Source organism: Anopheles coluzzii, chromosome 3 (genome assembly GCF_943734685.1).
Source record: "Anopheles coluzzii chromosome 3, AcolN3, whole genome shotgun sequence".
Taxonomy (NCBI): domain Eukaryota; kingdom Metazoa; phylum Arthropoda; class Insecta; order Diptera; family Culicidae; genus Anopheles; species Anopheles coluzzii.
The window spans coordinates 45,317,919-45,341,247 of NC_064671.1; the positions used below are offsets into that span (position 1 = coordinate 45,317,919).

General features: G+C 37.8%; 1 protein-coding gene across 3 annotated transcripts; it reads left to right on the forward strand.

Moving 5' to 3' along the window:
- The first annotated feature begins 3,615 nt into the window (after positions 1–3,615).
- LOC120955436 (guanine nucleotide-binding protein subunit gamma-e) lies at positions 3,616–22,225 on the forward strand. 3 transcript variants are annotated; one of them, XM_040376307.2, is made up of 4 exons: positions 3,617–3,837; positions 6,723–6,840; positions 18,830–18,931; positions 21,047–22,225. In XM_040376307.2, the coding sequence occupies exons 2-4, from the start codon at positions 6,728–6,730 to the stop codon at positions 21,048–21,050; spliced, it is 219 nt and encodes a 72-aa protein (XP_040232241.1). In that variant the 5' UTR covers positions 3,617–3,837; positions 6,723–6,727; the 3' UTR covers positions 21,051–22,225. The 3 variants fall into 3 exon arrangements, with proteins under 3 accessions (XP_040232242.1, XP_040232241.1, XP_040232240.1); XM_040376306.2 differs by having other exon boundaries at positions 3,618–3,797; XM_040376308.2 differs by lacking the exon at positions 21,047–22,225 and having other exon boundaries at positions 3,616–3,797; positions 18,830–20,407.
- Positions 22,226–23,329: the final 1,104 nt, after the last annotated feature.

Here is a 23,329-nt window from a genome sequence, read left to right on the forward strand (position 1 = left end):
CTGCCGTTTTGCCCATCACTATTGTATGATGATTGCATGATTGCATGATTGTGTATGATCAGCATATGCTAAAATAAGGATCGATCCTCAGTTTGATAATAGCTAAAAACTCACTTGACATCCGGTTTATGCCAATTATTCAGAATGTTTTGCATAAGAAAATAATGCAAATTCGAGCGTTATTTTCTATGCAAAATATTCTGATTTATTCCCGGGTGTCCTTGGTCCTAGGTGCGATTTATGTATCTAAGGTCTAAGGGTTGTTCGCAGTTTTTAGGACCCTTTTTAAAATTGGTCTGATTGTCTTTAGGACATTGCTATTTGTTAGTGAGTATATGTTTACTCATCTTTTTTTCTAGTTAAGAGTTTTTGGTAAAGAATGTGAGTGTCAAAAGAGCCCACTTGAAGCCCAGTTGAGTTCTTTTGCGAGTGTATATGCATTGATTAGTTGTCTCCGAATAATGGTGTTTTAAAACATTCAACAAAATAACTATGAAAAGGTTTTCCTTAACGCAATACATTAAACTGTATACATTCTCAGGTCAATTTATCACCTGCTTGAAAAAGTGTGATTGTTTTATAAGGCTTCTCTGAATCGGTCTATCGATTATTCTACTGTAGGCTTGTATTGTCGTGCCATACACGGTTATATATGGGTTTATGTCCCCATAGGAATAATCGGGAGCCGATGAGTTTGGGTACAGCTGTCCTTGGTTCGCCTTAGGTACAAAAAACGCACAAATACCTACACAAATCCATATTCATCAACGGTTTCTGTTCTTACGGAGAAATCTTACAAGTTTCCAATATTTTCATACCTTAATTTGATTATAACACACGAATTGGAAGAGACAAATATTGGACGAGGAAGTGATATAGCAGTATATGTGTATTACACATGGGAAAATAACAGCACCAAATGAACTAACTATTTATTTACTAAAGGCCTACCGATGGGCTCGTCAACGGAAAGCATGTGGTCCTTTTTCTGCGCCCACTCCACCACCATCACCGTACCACCGACGGTCAGATCGACAGTTCCGTACCTCAAACTGCACTTAGCGTGGTCTAGCGCGCACGGTACATTTTTGCAGCTAATTCAATAGAGAAAATCGAATTTCCTGTTTCACTTACCTTTCGTTCAACGTCACATGTCCTTGGTCTGTTAGTGGGAAGAGAAAATAAAAAAAGTATGCAAAAATAGCGAAAAACACAATGTGCAGCAGGCGACACGTACGTGTTGCATTGTTTGAGGTTGAGCGAACATGTTTTATGCCTTTGATGGGCTCATCAAATAAAAATGGATCATTTTTCTTCTACTCTGGTTTGTGTTGCTTTTATTTTGGAATGGTAGTACTGGTCTGTAGTTGAGTATAACAGAAAAAAGACGTTAAATATCGATCACTTGTTGGTTGAGGCTGCTGTTTGGCAGTTGGTTATCCTACTTATTATGACATACTTGCAGTCTTATGATTTCATCTATATGTAGTTGTTATATTTTTAAGAAAATTTAAATTATCTTTGACTAAATAATATTACATTACAATTGTTTAAACTATGCGCTACTTTCAAAATGGTTATCTGGATTTTATTAGAGCACAATAAACGGAATGATGAATTAGAATGAACTATAACGTTCGATAAAGTACCTTTCAATGGTTTCGAGAACAAAATGTCTTGCAATATTATGAATTGTAGAATTAAATTATATTGCCGGTCTCGTAGTACAGTCGTCAACTCGTACGACTTAACAACATGCCCGTCATGGGTTCAATCCCCAAATAGACCGCGCCGCCATACGTAGGACTGACTATCCTGCTATGAGGGGGAATCAATTAGTCACTGAAAGCCAAGCCCACAAGTGGGTACAGGCAGGCCTTGACCGACATCGGTTGTTGAGCCAAAGAAGAAGAAGAAGAAGAATTATATTTTAAAACTATATTATAATATTTATTTTAATATTTATATTATAATTTAAAATAAAATAAAATAAACAGAATGATGCGATACATTTAAAAGAACTTAACTTGTTTTGTTGAAAATAATTTAAATTACAAAACATGTTTACAAATATTCGAAAAAATTCAAACATCAAACAGTAAAAACAGTAAGAAGCAAACATTTAAAGTGAGCCGACTCCTAAGCAAAATCCCGAAAAGAGTCGAACAAGCGAAAATGTTCATGTTGTGGATAAACTTGTAGAGCAGCAATAGCAATTGCCTCTAAAAATCGTCTTTTTGCAAGATTCGAGCATATATTAGAAATAGTTGCTTAGACGATGCCAGGCGCTCAGGATCTCGCACCGGTTACCAACTATTTCACTACGCTTGACCAAGAGTAAAAGAGAAACATGCACTGCAACTAACTGCATCTTTCTCTGGAAACGATATGTGCATATCCTACGGAGTATGTGCCGTTCATATGTGTGTCCGAGAAAGAGGCGATAGACAAAAACAGCAGACTAAAGAACCAGCTAAGACTGGTTGTTGAAAGTGAGCAACAACTGCTGAAAGCATGATTGTCGGTGCTTTTTGGAGTGTAGTGCTTTTCTTTTCAGTTCAGGATAGTTTTGCTTCCGAAAACGTACGAAAGACATGTGTCACTGATACAATCGACTCTGAGAAGCTTCGAAACGTTCCAAAAGGTTTCAGTGTGCTGGTGTTGCTCTCAACAAGAACATGCATGCTCTTTTCGATGATGCAATTCCCAATAGTTCATTGGCGGTCGATGTTAGTTTCCTCTTGGGAAATAGTTCATAACACACATACAAACACAATGTTAAAATAATGATTTCGGTTACACTTTCGTTTATTTAAAAGTATTAAAAGGAATTGAGAAGCTCTTTTAGCATAATTGCTGATTCTGTTTACAATATTTGTTTAACATTCAATATAAAAAAAACTCAAATAGTATTGATTGTTTCCAACATCTCATATACCCATAATTTGAACGATAACTATGTTTGTATTAAAAAAATTAAACCACAATCTTTTAGACAACGACTATTCATTGTAGCATTAGATATTAAAAACAAAATAAGATATATTCGTCAATTTATTTAGAAAGAAGTACAAACAATCTGTAATATTTTCCGTTTTTTAATAAAATACTAATAACAATCCCTCACCTATTTCACATCCACAGCTCAAACTCAAACGACAGGTCGTTTTCTTTTCTTTATCAAAAACAACGTGCCTCTTACTAGGTTATCATAACAAATGCACGAAGGTTTGACTCCCTAAATAGGTACCATCTGCACTTACCAGTGCACTGGGCCAACTTTAATATCGCCTGTCTCGCTCAGTCGAACAATGCCGCACAGATCCGACCGTGCCCTTTCAGTCGTGCTGCCCGTGAGCCCTGTATCTACAAGCACTCCACGTTTTATCTTCCAACAGCGGAAAGCGTGTCTGTCGCCGAAGCCATCCGTTGACGTTGTCTGTATCTGCTACAGTCTGTGTCCGGCGACAGTAGAGGCTTTTGTAACGGCACAACACCAAACCCGCACACACCAAGGCTTGACTGCGATGGGGAGGCAAGCGTATCTCGTCCCCGTTAGTGACAATGCCCGTGCCCGAGAGCTTTGACTCACCTGGTCCGATAAAGTAAGCTTCAGGTGGTCAACTCGAAAACATTCGCATACCGTTGCCCGGCGCGATAGGTTCCCGGTCGTGAGCAAGCTTCCGGTAAAGGCAGTCAGCAGTTTGGCAAAACTTTCTACACACACTAACGCAATACAGAAGAGTTGTTTCATCGTGCCAGCTAGCTTCTAACACAGTCGGTACGAGATAAGGAAAGTGAGTCAAATCGTGATAAAATAGTGAAGCGTAAACTAAGGTGTGTGTGAGTGTGCTTCTGAGTAAATAACTGAGTAGGGTAATGCAAAATGCGGACGGAATGTAGCGAAACTCTTCCACTGGTTTCACTCAGAATGGGTTGGATAGTGTTTGCTTTTACCAACAGTCAAATTGGTTATAAGTGTTTGGTCTTGATTGTGATCAATTTGTGGATGGTTCAATAACCTGTGTAATACATGCATTGTTTCTAAAATGGATATTTTAGCCGTAAAACGATCAAGTTGTATATTAATGTTATAAGTATCTCTCTCTTCCTTCTTCCTTTGGAGCAACTATCACAGTGACAGTGCTGTGAAGATTCATTTATCCGGTTGCCGTTGTTGTTTTCTTTTTGTTTGTTAGAATTCAAGCAATGTTTCTTGTTGATCGTACACCGCTCAGTAATTTGACCTTTCCCTTTACAAGATTAACCCATTACCTAATTGGTCGCTCTATCTGTCATGACATTCCGCTGCGACTGTGACTGTGTGCTGCTCGCCGCTTTTTCTCTGCCTGATTGACACGCTAGCGAAGATCGGGGTATGATCATGCAAATAGAAAAAATAAACAAACAGCCATCCAAGTGAGCACGTGAGCATTTGAAGTATTGGTAAGAGTGCGGCATGAGCGTGAGCGTTGGGTTGTGGAAGCTGTATCGTAAACGATGCACACGAATCATCTCCACCGACAACTGCAGTGCAGTGTGTGCAGCGTGCATCTTGAACCGAACTGACTCGATGCGCTCCAAACCACCTACTGCCCTCTTTTGGCTAATGGGAGCTAATTGTTTTCACTCGAGTATGGATTTTACCTTGACACGATCTCTCGCACACTCGCGATCGTTCGTCAGGTTATTTCAGTGATCGGCACTGACGGAAGATCGTATTGCAGCTGTGGTTTACGTATGGATTTCGTTTGCCAGCTTAATTTCTTTTGCCTTTGCGTGTATACATGAGTGTTTTAATTAATGTTTAGAAGTGGTACGGAGGGTTCTAACTCGATAGCGTCAAAAATTTAATGTGAACTGTTGTTTGACTGGGTTTTGAGTTTTTATTTTAATTCAACTTCCATACTTCATTCAATTAGTGTTGACAGCAGTCATTCGCCAAAGTCAATACATGATAAAAGCTACTTTACGATTAGCTATTGTGTTTTATGACATCTCTTGTTCTGTCACTCAAGATCAGTTCTTTAAAAGTGCTATTTTTGTTTACTTTGCGCATTCAAACTGGGGCGTTACATATTCCTCAAAAGTTTTACTTGACAACAAATTACGTTGATAATTTTTAATTTTGCTTAAAATATTCGGAAAAGCACAAAACAATGTTTACGGCTTAGGAGCAAAGCATACACACATTTCATCAGAAAATGTATTAGAACATTAAATTCTTTGCTATCGACCTGGTTTCACGGATCACTTTATTTTCTATTATTAATTTGAAAATTTTATTTATCTTTTCTCATTCTTATTTTTTTAAGTTTTCTTGGCTTTGTTTTGCTTTCTTACTTTCATTTTTATACTTTCGCATGATTATTATGTCTTCCTCTTTTGCAATAGATTCTCTTAGCTCATCTATTGAATTATTCCTGCAAAATCGATTAATGGGATGCTTTTGAGTTTATTTTAAGTGTATTCTTACATGGTTATAGTTTATTTATTTAAATTAACATTATTACGCCTTCGGCCATTACTATCGTTGTTCGTTGATATTTTATGTCCATCAATTTATATTTATTTCCACACAATGATTCAGTAAAAACTGACAGTTTGGGGAAAAAATAGAAAAACCTAACTAAAACAGAACAATATTGAAAACAGCTTTTGCAGGCATACAATACATTTTTAGTTTTGGCTATTACTTTGAACTAGTCTGAAAATAGATTAATTAACTTGTATTCATCAATTTAGTCCTCTAGCTACAACGAGCCTTTATGATTGTACTTTAAAGTATTGAATTATTCCCATTCTGCCCAATAATTAGGTAATAATATTCATAAGATGTCACGTAACATTGTTTAAGAAAAGCTGTAATTCATTAATATTTTTGTTGTAAAAACTGCAATGGTTTATGGTTGAAATTTGTTTTATAGAAAGAGTAACATATATTAACACGGCTATGATAATTATCGCTCTTCAACAAACCGCTATGATTCAAATATGGCATGCTAAATAGGATAAATTTAAATTAACGACACATTCAAAAAGCATTCAAATGCCCTCCCATGAATCGAAATTTGGTTTGAAAATCATGTTCCAAAGTTTCCAACCTTCATCGATTTCTTGTTGCGCATGCTCTTCCAAAAGGGGAAAATGGTTACCCACACGATAAGGGTGTGTGCACGGGAATCACAAAGGGCACCAACCACGGATGGCATCGTGTTGGTGTGCGCGTTAGTTGTTGCAGCAAAATCTAGCCCCTGTCAAAATTTTATCGCACCGATTAGGCAACGCTATCGAAAGGGCGATTATTGTAGAACACGAGACATGCGCACACGCACGCAAACCTCCGTCGGCGTGTGCTGGGTCGTGTAGTTGAAATGCAATGAAGCACCGTTTACACATTGAGAAACTGTTGGTTTGGTTTGGGTAGTATAATAACTACAAAATGCTTTGCAGTTCGTGGTTGATCAAATGTCTGATTTTATGTGATCAATTAATTCAAAGAAACGATCAGTCCATGTTTAAACGCATTTGCTAGAAAGGTGCATTTATTGAACAAGACGGCGCCGTTTGGAAAACCGTTTCCAACGACTGTTGTTTGTAATTTTCGCCCGATTCATCGATTAACCAACACAGCGATAAAAACCACCCCTCCCTACGATGTCGATTCGCATACACACACACTAACGCACCCTTTTTCTCCATCTCTCGCGGTAACATTCCAGACGCGATGGATCCCAGTATTCTAGCAACCATGGACCGTGACGCACTGAAAAAGCAGATCGAAAACATGAAGTACCAAGCCTCGATGGAGCGGTGGCCATTGTCGAAGAGTATCGCAGCGTAAGTACCATTACCAAACCCTAACCCCTCCCCCCTCCCCTCTGTTTCTGTCCCTTTCCCTAGAACCACTTGTAATTTCGTCCTGCCAGAAGAGATCAGTAGTTGATTTTAGTGCATTGAGTGAATAATTTAAGATACCTCAGCTACTAATGTATGCCGTTTGGAGAAAAAAAAAGCCTGTGCGGTAGCAAAAAAACGAAAAAAAAGGAACACTCCCCTGAGAAATCGCGTTCAAATGAGTTGATGTAAAAGGGTGGAAAAAGTGCCCATCGAGCTAAAAGGAAAAAAAACGAACGGGGTAGCGCCCTTGCAGTCGATATTTTTGGGGTGTGTGTGTGTTTTTAGTAATGAGTCAGACCACGGGGTTGAGCTGAGCGATGGCTTCGGTTGCCAAAAGTGACAAGTGTGGTCGGTCAAAAGTGACGATACGGGCGATCAGCAAATCGAACCGAACCGAAGGTGTTGGCGGCCATGTGAGGAGTGCATGTGTACCGAGTGAAGCAAGAGAAGCAATCGCTGATTCGCTTCAGCCATCAAGTAATTATAGCCGTTTCGAAAAGGCAATCGTTTATTTGTGTTTTGCAAGTGGCCAAAAACAGCATCCGCTCGCCGAATTTATGCAGCAGCGAACGGCAATAGGATGATCGATTGCTTGAAATTACCTTCCCGTCCGAGACCAACCTAGCCAACGGAAAACGGATGTAGGAAAAAATCGATAAAGAAGCCAACCCTCGTTCTGGCGGTCGGTGCTGCTGGCGGCACTCGGTTACATTGCGTTGATGGTATTGGTAATACTGCTGGGAGCATTGGAACCCGACAGTAACTGGCAGTAAAGCGCGTGTGAAGTTGGAATTTTCCAGCTTTTCATCCTCCTATTTATTGGTTCACAAAACACAGTGCAGTTTCGCTAGGAAACAAATCATTGTAGCCTTTTGGAAGGCCCATTCACAGTGTGTCGGGTGCAAATGTGTTAGTGTGTGGTGGCCTCCTCCCCCCTCCCACACAGGGTGGCTGTGACTAGCGCACCACTAACCAGTGGGTGTTGCGGGATGGCAGAAGGGGCCAGCAGCTTCTAGTCTGCCTAAGTGTTCTTATCTTTTGGCGGCTCAACATAGCTGTAGGTTGTATGCTGCGGTCTCGCTCACCCACTCATTCAAGCATCACCATGACGATGGTAGTTGTGCTGCACGGTGGTACGTACTTTAGCGTTGTGTGCGTGCTCGTCGTGGTGTACGTGTGGGAAAACAGTGCCAAGGTAGAATGCCATCGTTTCCACCGGTAGTTGAGGAGAGGGTGAAGAGAGGATGGAAGAAGAAGAAGAGGCTTTGGAGCTGCCGAGCGGTGGAGACGCATTATCACCTTTCGTGGCCGCGACCCGCTCGGCAGCGGTAGAGCAAATGGGATGGAAGTAATCCGCGATGGAGGCGATAAAGTTTGGCTTGGAGTGCGATTTTGTTTCGCTCTTGCACGCGTTTGTGCTTGCTTGCCGTGTGTGAGTGTTCCTTTACTGTTGCCTTATCGCATTGTTATCGCTGCATTTGGTTTGCTTCGAATGGCGATGAATGGTTTTAATTGTTGACAGAATAACACAGTTTTGACAAGCAAAACTATGCATACACATTTTAGGCAAAGTGTGAAGTAACGTTCGATTACAAACCGTCATTCTGATTGAGCTTTTTAAAGAGCTTTGTTGAACTTATGTATGCATCGATAACATGCAAACATCATATTTTCAATCACCTTCAACGATATCAATGAACAGGTACGTGTTTTCAATCACCTTCAACGATATCAATGAACAGGTACGCGTGGCTTAAATGTTTAATTGCACGAAGCATAATTATTAAAACCATATCCGCGCGCACGTGTATGCATTTTGGTTTTCCTTGACTGAACAGACCATTCGGGCATTTTCATTTCGATTGACTGTTACCAATTGAGTCATTCAATGTGTTTTATCGCGACGTTGTGAAGCAACACAATGCGTTCTTTTCATGCTACATTTGCACATGAACTGTTTTTAATGTCGTCGTTCACTTCATGTGAGGTGTTAAACAGTTAAAACAGTGTGCATATAATAATTCTGAATTGACAAGCACTTCTTTAAGTGACTATTACTATTGTTGGTTTGCTTCAATCGAACTCTTTGACGTTGCTTTTTTTGTTTTTGAATATTTTGTTCTTTTACTTTCTAAACTCATTTCATAATATTATGTTATCGAATAAGCCAAGGGTTGACAAGCTTTTAAGAATTTTTTAAAAGAATTGAGTTGAAGAGTCTGATATTTTTGTTACAGATTTTGTAATTGTACATTAGTTGGGATATTGATTACAGGAACCGAAGGCGACTTTTATCTCAAATTATAAAAAAATAAACACCTTTAATTTAAGTTTTGAAGGCTCAACACATTTATATGAGTAAAAGCTAGTAGTTTGGGAAGCTTTCTTTGTTTTCGTAAAAGGTTCTTGAAATTCGACGCCTTGAAACATGAAATCATGTTAGTATGTTAGAAAAATGTGATGGTTTGACGCTGGGTAAGAATAACGACGGTTGTTAATCCCAATATAAACAAATATGCAATTTCCTTATAAGAGCCAGTAATATTTACTATTATAAATTGTTGCTTAGAGAACCATTCAATTTCAGTTACATTGCACTGTTTGGCTATATAAGCTTTCCTTCCGTAAGTAAATCAATAATCAATTACGATCAGCTGGTTACATCAGCAACGGTAATAAAACGCCCCGAATCATCAATGTTTGAACGATCGCTAAAGAACGAATATTTCTCATGGGAGAGCTCAAGGGATATCTCAAGGGATATTTAGCAACATTTGCCATTACCTCACTAATTTGATAACACAATGAACGGAATAAGCATTATAGCGATGGAATGAAACACACGAAAGTGGACAGGTATAAGAAGATTATTAGTGTGTTGCTATCGTGTTCCTATTTCTTGTTTGAAGTAACAACATTCAATATAATACGCACGGTTTTGCATAGATGTTGAAGTACATATATATTTTACTATTTAATAGCAGCATTTCCTTGGGTTTGTTTATCTTTCTCTCTTTTGCTTGTTACAGTCTTCTTACAATTCTTGCCCACTTGCTGCATCAACTACACAAACACTTAAAGACTGGGTTCATTAGTACCGTATCGTGAACAGCTCCACTTACCATGTTCTAATGATGTTCGTATGCTCTCATCCTCTCACGACTACCATCCACGATACTTTTCTCGACAGTTCTTTTTTTGTGCTCTTTTGCCACCATTATCTTTCTTAGAACGATAGGAGAAAAATGTTTAGCAAAACTAGTAGAATTTGTGTGAAGGGATGACATGGATGGATACTGCATAAAATGGGAGACATCATACGACATGAACTAACTTATTGCGAATAGCCTGCCGTTCATGAGAATAGTAATGTATCATAAAATGAAAAGTTTCAAATACATCCTTCTGTACATTCAAAAAAGCCACATTATGAATGAAAAAACTTGTCCAGCTAGAAATGAAGCGTCCTTAGTTTGAAGTAATATAGATATTGCTTGCGAAAGTTTCGCGTTGAAGTAGTAGCGACGTTTTGATTCATTATGCTACTTTTATTGATTTTAATAGTGTGTCCGTGCCATTCTGACAGTGCATTCTGACTGCCATTACACGAGTTACATATTCCTGCCAGTGCTTGGCATTATGCAACTTGTTACAGATAAGACAAGATTGGAATGGGGCGTTCGATAGCATTGCTGCGTGCTTGCGAGCAAACCAAATGCAAAGTGATTGAGAAGCAGAGAATAGTTTCTCCGGATGGATTACAGTTTAATTACGAGCAATCGTTAGATACGATGGTGCTAGACAATGGTAAACAATTTAATTACTTTTTGAATTGCATTGTTTGCAAAGCAGGCAAGTATAGCTAGATTAATGTCAGACGTGGGAAATTCGTATTAACGGTACAAATTATGAAGAATCTTAAAACAGCCATGAACCTTACACTTGTATAAAAAGTATTTAGTTTATAAAAAATATACATTATAACGATAACTAACAAACTAATAAATTAACACTTGCTAACAATACTAATAACTGCATGCAATAACCTTAGCAATGTAAGCAAACGATTAAATCCATCCACGATAAGCAACCACCCTGGCCGACTCGGCCTCTCGGGTCATTACTAAACCCTGACTAAAAACACTAAACCCACTTAACACCTTACGCTAACTTTCGCTAACAAAACGCCCGAAAAAAAGGCCTCAAATGTCCGAAGACATCCGGGAAAAGTGCCCGCAGCCCGTGCGGACAGAAAATTGCCAATCCCAAGCATAAACAAATCCCCGCACTAGTGAGCCAACACGGGCCCGGCCCGCCCGAACACGGGTAGACGGGTCACGGGGTGTGCGTGATTGAAATTTTAATGAAAAGTAATCATACCCGCGGTACTCGGTAGAATGAACACCAACGAAAAAAGTGCACCATCAATGTAAAAGCAATTCACGGCGAGGGTGAGTGAGTGGTGAGGTCGGGGGAACGCAAAACTCCTATGCCAGGTAGGTTCGCATGGGCTGGGGGCCAAATGACAAGGAATTGTCCTGCGCTGGGGCACCAGGATTCGCAAACTCTTCAGGTGATGATTGGAAAATGGATTACATTCTTGTCTCAGCACGTGACGTGCTTTCCTGTGCTGTGTTCGTAATGAATCCATTATATCTGTCGTCCATGGGCAATCGTGCCAAAGCCTGTTGCTTGAAGTGCCGGTGCTTGAAAAAAAACAACACAACAAGCGCACTAAACCTTTAAATGTAGTCGCATGCCGCCAGGCCGGCGAATGGAAAGTGAACGGCGAAGAAAAAAGGGGAACAGAAAGTTCAAGCACATAAACACACAACACCAGCAGCAAAAAGCGAAGAACGGAATGGTGTGCGGTGGTAGTAGCTACTAATTGGATTTCATTTAAAAAGCTTCCTCGGCTGGGGAAACGCTTCACGAACGGACGTAACAGGATTAACGAGGGCTATCGATTTCGTTCTTCGATTAGCGATATGGAAGCGATGCGTTCATTGAAATCATTACGTGTTCCCTGTTGTTTGATGTATCGTTCGATGGTTGTATTTTTTCTTCTGAACAAAGTTTCAGTTTTGTTTTATGATAACAGGCCTATAAATAGTTTTTTTATGCCTACGTTACATAGGTTGCATAGTTACTCAGGTTTAATGGATGATTGGTTGTACGTCAATCGGAACACTTGTAGCATAAAAAGAGGACTGTGACAAACGACGGTTTAGCTAACACAGCATATATCAATCGACCTAGCAACTGCCTTAGACGTTGATCGATCATTTGCGGCATCTGTGTCCTGGCTGCTTCTGCCTCAAATGAACTGTAGGATTCATTAGGTGATTATTTGAGGGAATGTAGCAATAACAAGCAGCGGCATACACTCTTGATTAGTTCCCGGTGCCATAGGAATGGTGTCAGATGGTTGCCGAGGAAGCGCGTTTCGCAACATCCTTAACACCGTCCAACATGTTGCCGATTTGCTTTGGAATTTGTGGGAAACGGTAATGTCCATAGATAGAGAAAGAAATTTAATTACATTTTCCCCGGAATTTGCCGGATGTGGGTAGGCAAGGCAAATAAGCTCCTTGCGAACTTGAGTTGAAGATGGAGGAAACAATTTGTATATGGTGAGAGAGAGAGATACATATAGGGGAAGAGATAGATATATAGAGACAGTAACAGCCATAAAAATCATGCTTCATGACAGTGGCCGTATCGTCATCGTATTTGTCTTTAATCCATGTAAAGCTTTCCATGGAAGCTAACATGCAAGAGTTTGCTGAACCTGTAGATGATTTTTCGCAGGAAAATAATATGTAATTTTATGTATTATATCTTGCTTACAAAAAAAAAGAATTATTTATGTAAAGTTTGCTAATTTGATTACGAAGCAAGCTGATAGCGAATATAATTTACATCCGGCATTGAAGGATCTTCTTCCGCGCCGTTCTATGCGAATAAAAAATAGCTCCTTCGCCGAAATGCTTGAACGAGTTTCGAGAACCAAATTAATTCACACCAACATCAACAACAGCAGCTGCAGCAGCAGGAATTTAACATTGGCGGTTACTTTGAAGAAGAAAAAAAAACGGAAAAAGAATACATATTTAGCTCACCGATACTGCCAATTCAGATGAAGCTTTTTCACAAGCAAATTGAAAGCAGCACAGGATATGAAACTTCCTCGAAATATTCAATGAAAAAGCTCACCACGCTTTAATATGAATTGTTATCGGTTCCAGGAAGGGTGGCGAAAAACATCTCCCAGTAGAAAACATGTTGTTCATTCGTGCAACCTTTTTTTTACAAGACGAAAACGGTAGCGTCCTTGTAATTGAATCCATTTTCGAAATAGCGACGATGTACCTAGATCGAATATATGTAGCTGCTGAATAGCAAAATAGTGAATATTTATCATTTGGTTCAGTTAAGTGAAGTAGAAGTTAAAAATAATAACAAACTGGCTACGCGATGTTTGTTCATTGTAGTATATGATAAAATTGTTACATTGTACTTATATTTTATTTAAGTATATACTATGAGCGTCACATTTGAAAAGATTTTTTTATTGTTGTTATCTATCTATTATGAGTGAGGTAATTTTAGAAACGGGTTCACCATCCTCAAAGTTCTTCTCTTTGATCTGCAGTTTCTAGCAAACAATTTAGTTCAACCCATTGTGTTTTATTTGTTGCGCAGCTTGTTTCGAAGAGGAAATGTTTTGGAAAATTATTAGCAGTACAGTTAAAGCCTTTCTTCCTGTATAAACAAATTGCTTTAGATCTAGACATGTTTATATTTAGAAAATTCTGCTCAAGTGTAAAAAGCCGTAAAATAGCGGTATTGAGCAATATTATATTGCTAGTTTCAATTCATAAGAAGAACTACAAAGACAATTTACTATTGAAATAAGCGGTGCAACTTATATTGCAAAAATGTAACCGTGTTAGTGTTACGCAAACACGATAAAATCCTTGCTCAAGTAACTAACTCATCTCGCTAAAGTCATTTGGATTACAAAGCTATACGAATTGACTCTCTTCTATTCCATCCGACCTTAAAAGACGCTGTTACGGATGTAACGTGAGTAACACAAAAGAATTGAATTTGGATCAGCTTTTTTTAATATTTTTCAAGATTAAAAAAATTATTGTTTTTTATTTGGCTTTACGTTTGCTACTGTCTACGCGATCGCTTTCGTGAACGTGTAATTTTGTTTTTTTTTTGCTATATTTCATGAAATATTTATCAGATTATAACTTATCGTACACCAAAAGAAAGGTGTCCAATTCCCTAACTATTTAGACGATAAAAATTGAAACAATGGATTAAATGCATTTCCTTGTGATAACTCACTGACCATTTTTATTTCACCATGCACAAAGCGGGGAATCACAAGGAAATGCATTTAAATCATTAACTCAAATTGTTTTACAGTCTATGTAGTTTGGGAATTTAATAACGATTAATTTCACTGGAACTGTAATCTAAGCTTTAGCGAAGAATGAATGACGAAGAGTTTGATCAAGACCACTTTACCACTTTTATAACGAGGTAGAGAGAGAGAGAGAGAGAGAGAGGAAGAGAGAGAGAAAGAGAGAGAGACAGAGAGAGAAAGAGAGAGACAGCGAGAGACCGAGAGGGAGAGAGAGAGAGAGAGAGAAAGAGACGTACCGAGATGTACATGCACGTGATCTTTTTGCGGCGACGCTTCCTTTCAATAGCTTCTAATTCCCGATGTCTGATGCATCTACGCTGATTTCGAAGAGATGTTTTCTTCTCTCGATGATCTGTATTTCTTTGCTAGCTCATTGGCGATCTCTACTGGTCGAGTTGTGTTGTTGTTGTAGGACCGTCCGTCCTTCCAGTCAATTTCTTGAAGCAGTTGTAGCACTACTCGATTTAATTCACAAATCGAGTCTGTGCTTTTGCTAATCTTGCTCTCAGACTAGCTTCCAGAGTCGTTTTTAACTATTTTCTTTACGGTAGTTATTCGACAATTTGCCCTCCCTGATGATACCTCCGATTATATGTTTGTACACAAACCTAGTTGTGGTCTCATTTTTTCCATACTGCGGATGTGTTTTTTTGCTGCTTCGTTCATTCGCGTTCAAAACTTGTACCTTATGGCAGATTCGTTAGAATGTCCAAGCATTACTGGTTAAAAACTGCACTTTATACTTAGCACTGCACTATAGTTGAGCACTTGCTGTTCTTCATGCGACAACACACCTTGAACGAATATTCGCTGTATTGAGTTATATTTGAGTCATTATAAATAAATTCTTCTTTGGAGCTACCATGTAAGATTTGGGACTTTTACAACACCTTTTTGGCCTGACCAATAGATTGATCCAAACTGATGCCTACGTGCAGACTGCACCACTGCTATAAAGAAAGAGGGGAGAATAACCGAGATGTACATACACATTATTATTTTAATTTATGATCTGAATAGCAAGTGTTTATTACAGTTTAAAAATATGCCGTATATTCTATCTTACTTTCTGCTCAACCCCGATTTTCCGATATTAGTTATTACCCTTATCCTTCTCGGATCGCTCGTCCCTTTCGTTTACGCGATGATGGCTATCTGTTTGGGTGAAAGAAATTTACTAATCTGTCTTTTAACTATTTATTTATGTGTACTTTTTCCCCTTGGCTGGAGTTTATTTCAGATTGTTGTAATTCTGGAACGGTTTATTTTTGCTATGCTAAAGTGTGTTATAAAATTAATCTTAGTCAGTTTAAGGTTCGTTCAGCTTTTAGTGTTCAGTGTTTTTACCTTTACAGAAGGTATGATTTATTTTCCTGAACCTATGTTATCGCTATCTGCGTTTGTTACTTTATTGCGCCGATGCATATTTAGCTTGCTAAGGTTGTACGCTTGGAAAAAGTGTATGCCTTTTGAGGGATTTGCTCATTTTTATCTTTAAAAAATACCAAATTACTTATCAGTCAAATGTAATGTTTAAAGATATAAACTGTCAAGTTAATAACAAACATCTAAAGCAAATCATCATGCTCTTTATTGCTAATATCCCATAATTTATTAGTATTGTACATTGTACATCTAAAATATGACATTTCTTCTATCTTTCAACATTTCACATTGGTACCCAAACAATTACACTTGATACCAGCATTAAATCAATTTTACATAAAAAAAACACACAAGAAATTCATTTGAAAAAGTCATCTGATGCTGCAACTCACTCTAATGCACACAGAAGGAGTAATTTTTCATTTGATGACTCATTTTACTCAGGCACTTTACAAAAAATAACACTACCACGTATGACTACCACATCCTTATCACTTGCCGTCCACATGTTCTGGCTGGATGATGCAAGAGCTTATGGGAGGGTTACAGTCTACGATTTCTTTCGTGCATTTGCGATATTCGATCAGCTGAAGCGGAAATTGTGAAAAACCGCGACAGCGACACGACAAGCGAAAAAGGAAACATAAATGTGTGGATGTGGCAGTACATCTGTGCTTCTTACCGCCCATCGAATCCATCCATCCTTGATCCTTCAGGCCGGCTTCATCACTCGACTCACGGCGTGCAGCTGTGGGGAGACACTTTCTAATAAAATCCTCATCGTTGCGAACGAATGAATCATCATTTCCATCACCCTCGCTACAGGGTTTCGTGGGCAGTGTAGTGTATGCGAAGATCAGCGAGTGCGATGATGGTGGGCGTGTGGTTTATTATTTTTCCCTTTCCTAAGACCCTACTCAAAGCTCTGTCACTCGCTCGAACGATCTCGCATTGAAACCGGTATTGGGTGATTATGGCAAAGATGATGAAATTCAGAAGCAGACACCATTTTCCAGAGCCACTGTTGCTGTTGCCGTGCTGCAAGGATAACGTAACAACAATAACAACGAAGTGATTGGTTATAAAATGAGAAAATTCAATGACTGTACCCTTAATGCTGGCATCAAATATCGTTTTCGTATTTCGAATTAAGTCGATTTGTCCCGCACAGTGTAAAAGCGTTTTACCACTTCATGTGGGCTGTAAATGAAATGAGTAATGTTGTATTATTACAATCATTGGCCTTTTGAGGGCATTTTTTTAGATCAGGGGTCTCCAATCTTTTTCTTTCGCGGGCCGCATTGATTCGCAAATAACGTTGTTAGGGGTCATTTTGTCGTTACCAGTAGCTAATGGATGAACGTTCAATCACGTTTTGATAAGAAAATACTAACTGAATGTATCAGATTTTAACAAATCCATATTATTCAACCTTGATTTTCGACATTAAACGAAAAAGTTATAATATGGATTAAAATATTCAATATAATTTATTTTTTATTGTGACATTTACAAAGTCATCGTGGGCCACACAACAGGCTCTCGAGGGCCGTAGTTTGCAACCCCCTGTTCTAAATCCACGTTAGTAATCTAAAAAATTCATTTTTTTCTACGTACCAGATATTAGAAGCTTTTCCCAAAGCTCTTCACAAACTAAACCGGTTCTGTTTAATCAGTTTGATTTCTCGGACGGACTGATTAGCCAGACCGTGCCGCTGGTTGGCTACTCCAATTACATTTAAGCTGCAGGGAAATTGTTTCGCGAAAAAGATATCTTTCTAATCTGTTGGAGATTAAAAATCTATCAAAAATGGTTCCACTCAAACATGAACCGTGGTGTGCGATGTTCAATATTTAATAATCCTGGGTCGGTCTTTCCACCTAACATCCTTGTTTGTCTAGCGACTAACACAGTGGCAATCACTTGCTACCTACACGGGTAATTGCTGATCTCGCCATAAACGCTGGAGCCCAATTCTGTATCATTAATGTAGGATTTTAACTAGTTTTGTGGATTTTTCTTAAACAAAATTTCAATTTTTTTTGTTTAAAAATAAAACAAAAACAAAATGAGAAATGTAACATCAACCGTCGAAAGCTTATGTGTCGTAAATAGTTTGCATTTTTTCACCCATCCACTCACGAGAGTGTTCGCACTTACAAAAGGTTTACTGCTAGCAACCGACACAGTTGGGTAAGAAGTAAGTAACCAATAAAAGCTGTGAGCTGTCATGGCAACACGTTCCTTCCCTGTAACCAGCTTGCAGGTATCCTTTTTTCTTGTTCCTTTTATTCTCATCATATTTCCGACGGGTTGATCAAAGAGCGAATCACATTCTAATGCGGCAAATGCTTTCGACCCTTTTCTGAGAAAATTTCAAAATATAAAGTATAAAGGTCTGTTTTCCATCTAAGCCGGAAAAAGATTGAAATATTTCATGCAGAAGGAATGTAGTCTTACAGGTTGTACAGTTTTCGTTTGTCCTGATTTTCATGTTTACATAATATCGGGAGAAAGCTAGTGGGCAACGGATGCGAAATGTTCAATGCAGACATTTTTAATGTAATAAATAAAATAGTTCGTACTCTGCAACTTTACGGTCAGCCTACACAGGCTTCTGAGATTTATTAGTAGTACGCTCCCGAGTAGACAGTCCTTTCTGTGGGAGGGATTGTCTGGTTGGAGATCGATCCCAATTGGAAATCGATCGAATAAAATAGTTCTTTAAGGTAATTTTGTATCATATTTTCTGTTTGAAGGAGTTTGTAAAGCACATTAGAACCCATGTTTTCAACATAAAATTCTTCATGTTACTTGAAATGAACAGATAACAATAACTATTTTTGTTTATGAATTTATTTAAAAAAAATTTATACCAAAGGCCTGACAGTTCTACAAATGATTTAAATTATCCTTTTGAAACTAGGGTTCACTAACAGCTAACAGGTCTGGAATGTATCTTATGTCCAAGGCTTATTTTACTCAGTTATGTTCAGGGAATAATCCTTTCTCTGTTAAAGGTTCAACTATAAAACTACTAAATCGTTTCAAATACTGTTTTCCAACTAACCATCATTGCATTTATCCCTCTCTTCCAGCATGCGAGAATACGTGGAGGAGAACGAAAAGAACGATCCACTGATTCACGCACCGGACAAGAAGAATAATCCTTGGGCCGAGAAGGGCAAATGTGTCATCATGTAAATAGCGTCCTATCTTCTACCGATAATTCTTCTACTTCTACTCTACTACCACTACTACTACTACTACCACAACTACCACTACTACTAGAACTACTTCTACACCCCAAAACCAATCAACTATTTACTACAACAACTTGCTACCATTACAACAAATGTACCATAAGCATCACAGCAGAGAACTTCAGCGACGAATCGAAACTATCAAATCCGTACTACTTTGTGCCACTTTTTGCCTCTTCGGCCCACACAGTACTTCAAATCGTCGAACAATTCAATCGGTGTCCGAGAGTATCAGCTTCAAATCTCAAACTACAGTGATGCAAGATGTAGCTTGTAGCAGCTGTTGTTTCCGCTACCCTCCTTTCTATTCGGTGCATCAGTTTTGTGGTTCAGTCATTGACGGAGGATCTGTTGAAAATAAGAATTAAATAAGGAGTAACAGGAACCAAATGCTAGCAAATGCGAAAATCAATCAACATAATGCTCTAAAAGATCTGTGCGGAAGTTGACAACAAGCTTACGCTGGCATCATGTCAGTCATTTCAGTTCCTTTTATGTATCATAAGAAAAAGTTTTGTTGTATGTTTGTGTATTTTTCCATTTAATTTAGTTTAAACAAGAATGTTATTCATATAATGATTTGATTTATGATGTTAAAGATTTTAAAGCATTTTAGTGTACATCCAAAAAAACAGATGCATAATGTATGTTAAATGAAGCTGGAAAAGTTAAAAATGAAAGGCACAGAAAGGAAAAAAAAGTAAAACCAAACTTGTGGCATATTTGATCGTCCCAGCAGGGCTAAATTTTCATCTTGCTTTTAATCTCATTGCGTTCTGTCTATTAGCTTTAAGTTCCTATCAGATCGGTGTTGTTCTGTTTGTTTTGTTTGTTTGTACTGTCCTGTCAACTATTCATTATAGTAAGTGCAATAGCAGAATCTGAAAAAGAAACCCAAATACTCCCGAATGTTTGTAACTCCCTTCCCTCAACTCCGGTGTAGCCACAAACACGTAAAGCAGCGAAACTGTGCAAAATGTGCAAAATTTAAGAGAAAAATTAAAGAAAACAATTAGCGTGTGTAGCTAATTGCACTACCGATCTACCAAAAAACCAAACCATTTCTATCATTGTTGCATACTTTCGCCTGGTTGTTTTACTGTTTTTTTGTCGTTTTCTATCGGCACACAAAGATGAACATAGGGTAACAGCTGGCACACTTCACTACCCACATCACATCATATCTATTGAAAACAAAAAAAAAGATACTGGCCATAAGGGATTTGTGGGACAATTTTGTAAACAATTCGTTGGAATGCAAAAAAAAAACAAAAACCAAATCCCAGCATACATGACATTCGCCCTATTTTCACATGCACGAGTCCATTGTAAAATGGAAGAAAAGATCATGATAGCTACTGGTGTACTGGTTTTACACGTCTGCTAGAATAAATCATACACATGCATGACTAATTGTATCGTTGTGTGGCGTCCTTTCCTTTTTGATGTATTTTTTATCTTTGTTTACTGTTTCGAGTCTGTTCTATTTTTTAGTTTTCATCTTCTCTTTCTCTCATCTCTCTTCTTTTTTTCTCTCTTTTGTTTGTTTTGTGGCGTAATTCTGTTGTTGGTGGTTGTTCAAAGCTTCTGTTTTTCTTTGCCTTCGGTGACCGTTATGAGGTTGGTTTTCATTGTGAAAAAAAAAAAATATTTTCAGTTGTTATGCTAATTGATACAAATATTGATTGTGCTCAGTTTGTTTGGAACGTTTATCGAACAATGGTTTTGAATTTCTACAAATTTGTATGTTTATTTTTATTTTCATTTTTCACGAATAACATACAGAAAAGGTCATGTACATATTTTGTTTCATGGTTCAAACATGACCATTCCATTGCGTTTTATATGTTTCCTTTCGTGTGAAATATCATTTCAAATATCTTTTATTTTTTTAAACAAACTGTACAATAAGGCACACAGAGACGCATTCAACAAATGGAAAAAGCTTGTTTATTTTACTGTACTGTACGCAATAGTAGTCGTTGACGCATCACTAAGCCAGGCCAATGTATGTCGTTTTGGCTATTTTCTCTCTCTCTTTACTTTCAACAGATAAAATGACACACGTTCGATGTTCACCACTGTCATTAGAAATGCTCACCTCGTCGAGTCATAACAAATGAACGCCGAACCGAAGCACCGAGAGCAAACGAGCGATTAGCATTGGTTGGAACACGCGGTGCACGATGGATTTTCCGGAATTATGTTTGTAGCATTAACTTTTTGAAAGAGCCAATGATGCAAAGCAGGAGAGAATGGTTGAATCAGTGGCCAGTCTGCTCAGTATTGCAGTAATGCAACAGGATAACGAGTGTCATCATTTGGCCGACATGCCATTCCGGCTAGACGACAAAACCGATAATGATTCCACGCACAAACCACCACAAACAATGAGAGGATCGTTTTTTGTTTGCGCATTGCATTGCATACGAATCTAGTCATGAGAAGTTTTATTCACTTGTGTTTTGTTTTAGTCAAACAGCAGAGCAGCTAGTAACCAGAGAAAAGTTAACAGGCGAATTATTTGTTTTAACGAAGCTAGTAGATGCCAAAATGGGCAGACAATGATAAAAATCAGGAACTAGACCCTTCGTACCATGCCGATTCTCTACAATATATCCCCAAACTGAGCTCCCTTGCCAAAAGCTCGTGTGTTCACTAGTAGTATTTCGCATCAGTCGTAGTTTCTAACTGGATTTTTGGAATGGGTTTTCTTTTTCTAACTTTAGAGCTAGAGAGTTGCGATTCGTCGCTGTTCGTTTTTTAAATGTCACTAATGTAAGATTTAACGAACCCAGAGTATCAGTGAATTTCTACACCTGTCTGTCGTTTGTAACCTGACTAACTACATTTTAAACTCGGGGCACACTCTTCACTAATCAATCACGTTCAACCGTATCGTCCGTTTCTACCATACTGTACGAATGAAGCAATTTTCGCTCTTTTTATGTGAATGTTTCACGGTGGGAAGGTGTAAGTACGTTCCCGTGCAAAGATGGATCCGCGTACTTTACTAGCACCCTCTATAGAGGAAATCCGAAATCGAAGGACCTTGCAGGATTGTTTGAAGTTTCATTGATTTTATTTCTACAAATTGCCTGTTGCAGTACGGTAAAACCTAGTAACCATTTAAAATAGAATCATTATAATTAAATAACACAAACATAAAGCTATTAATGCGGTAAATTTCACATTTCTTATAAATAAAGTAAATGAAAGTAAACAGTCAAACTTTATGTTTTGCGTAGCTTTGCTTACCTTGCTGGGAGAAGCTTCGAATTTATAAGCTTTATTATTTATATTTATGGCTTTTTTCTTTTTTCATTTATCTCCAAGTCCGAAGGATATACAACCTGGAATGTTTTAAAACAAAAGCTATAATTTTAAATTAGTATCCCATTCTTTGTTTCGCGATCCAATCATTTACGCTTCTGTGACTTTTCGTGATTACTTTTTGTTGTTGTTGCATACAGCTTGCAAGCAAGTACTGACTTCTTGTATGCCAGTTTGAAGTGGAATCGATTAGAGTTTCATCGGGCTGGATTCCGGTGCTTGTATTACTGATGTAGGTACTTCCAATATCATATTTTGTTTCGTCAATATTTTAACAGATTTAATATCACCAATGATTCTACTAAAATAAGAAACGTGAAAGAAAATAAAAACTCGCATAAAACTATCACCCAACAAGGTAAGTACAAACAACAAAATACGAAGAAAAAGTCTTATAATTATCTTGGTATAGTAATTGGTAAATTATTTTTTAAAGGCTAAAATAATCTGGATGTTTAGTCACTATTTCAGAAAGGATTAAATATTGAAACAATTGGCAAATTAAATAAGGTAAAACTTTTAGTGCAATCAATTATTTGCACACCTTTTAAAATGTATCTACCTAAAATCGTAAGCTCGCTCAAGAAAATAGGTTGTTGTCTTAGCTTAAAAAGCTTAATAATTCAGCTTTCCGTTCAATGGGTGTTCCAAACACATATCTTCATACGGAGTAGTTTCTGTTGTAATTTGTACAATAACGTTCTTATTTTTAATAAAAAAAAGCAAATATAGAAAAAAACATTGATTTAATACATAAAATGTGTCATGATTTTTATTTTCATTCTATGATTTGTTTTTAATTGTAACATACATACCACATTTTAGGATGCCAATATAAGCATGCAGTAACGCTCCTTTTTTGTCTAAGAATTCTTAATTACCATTTCACGCACGTAATAATTCCAACCTTAGTTGAAAAAAATCTAGAAAATTAATGATTTTTACTTTTGCTAATTGGGTTACAGTGTTTTGAATTCTTTTTCTATGTTTGTCGATTATCTG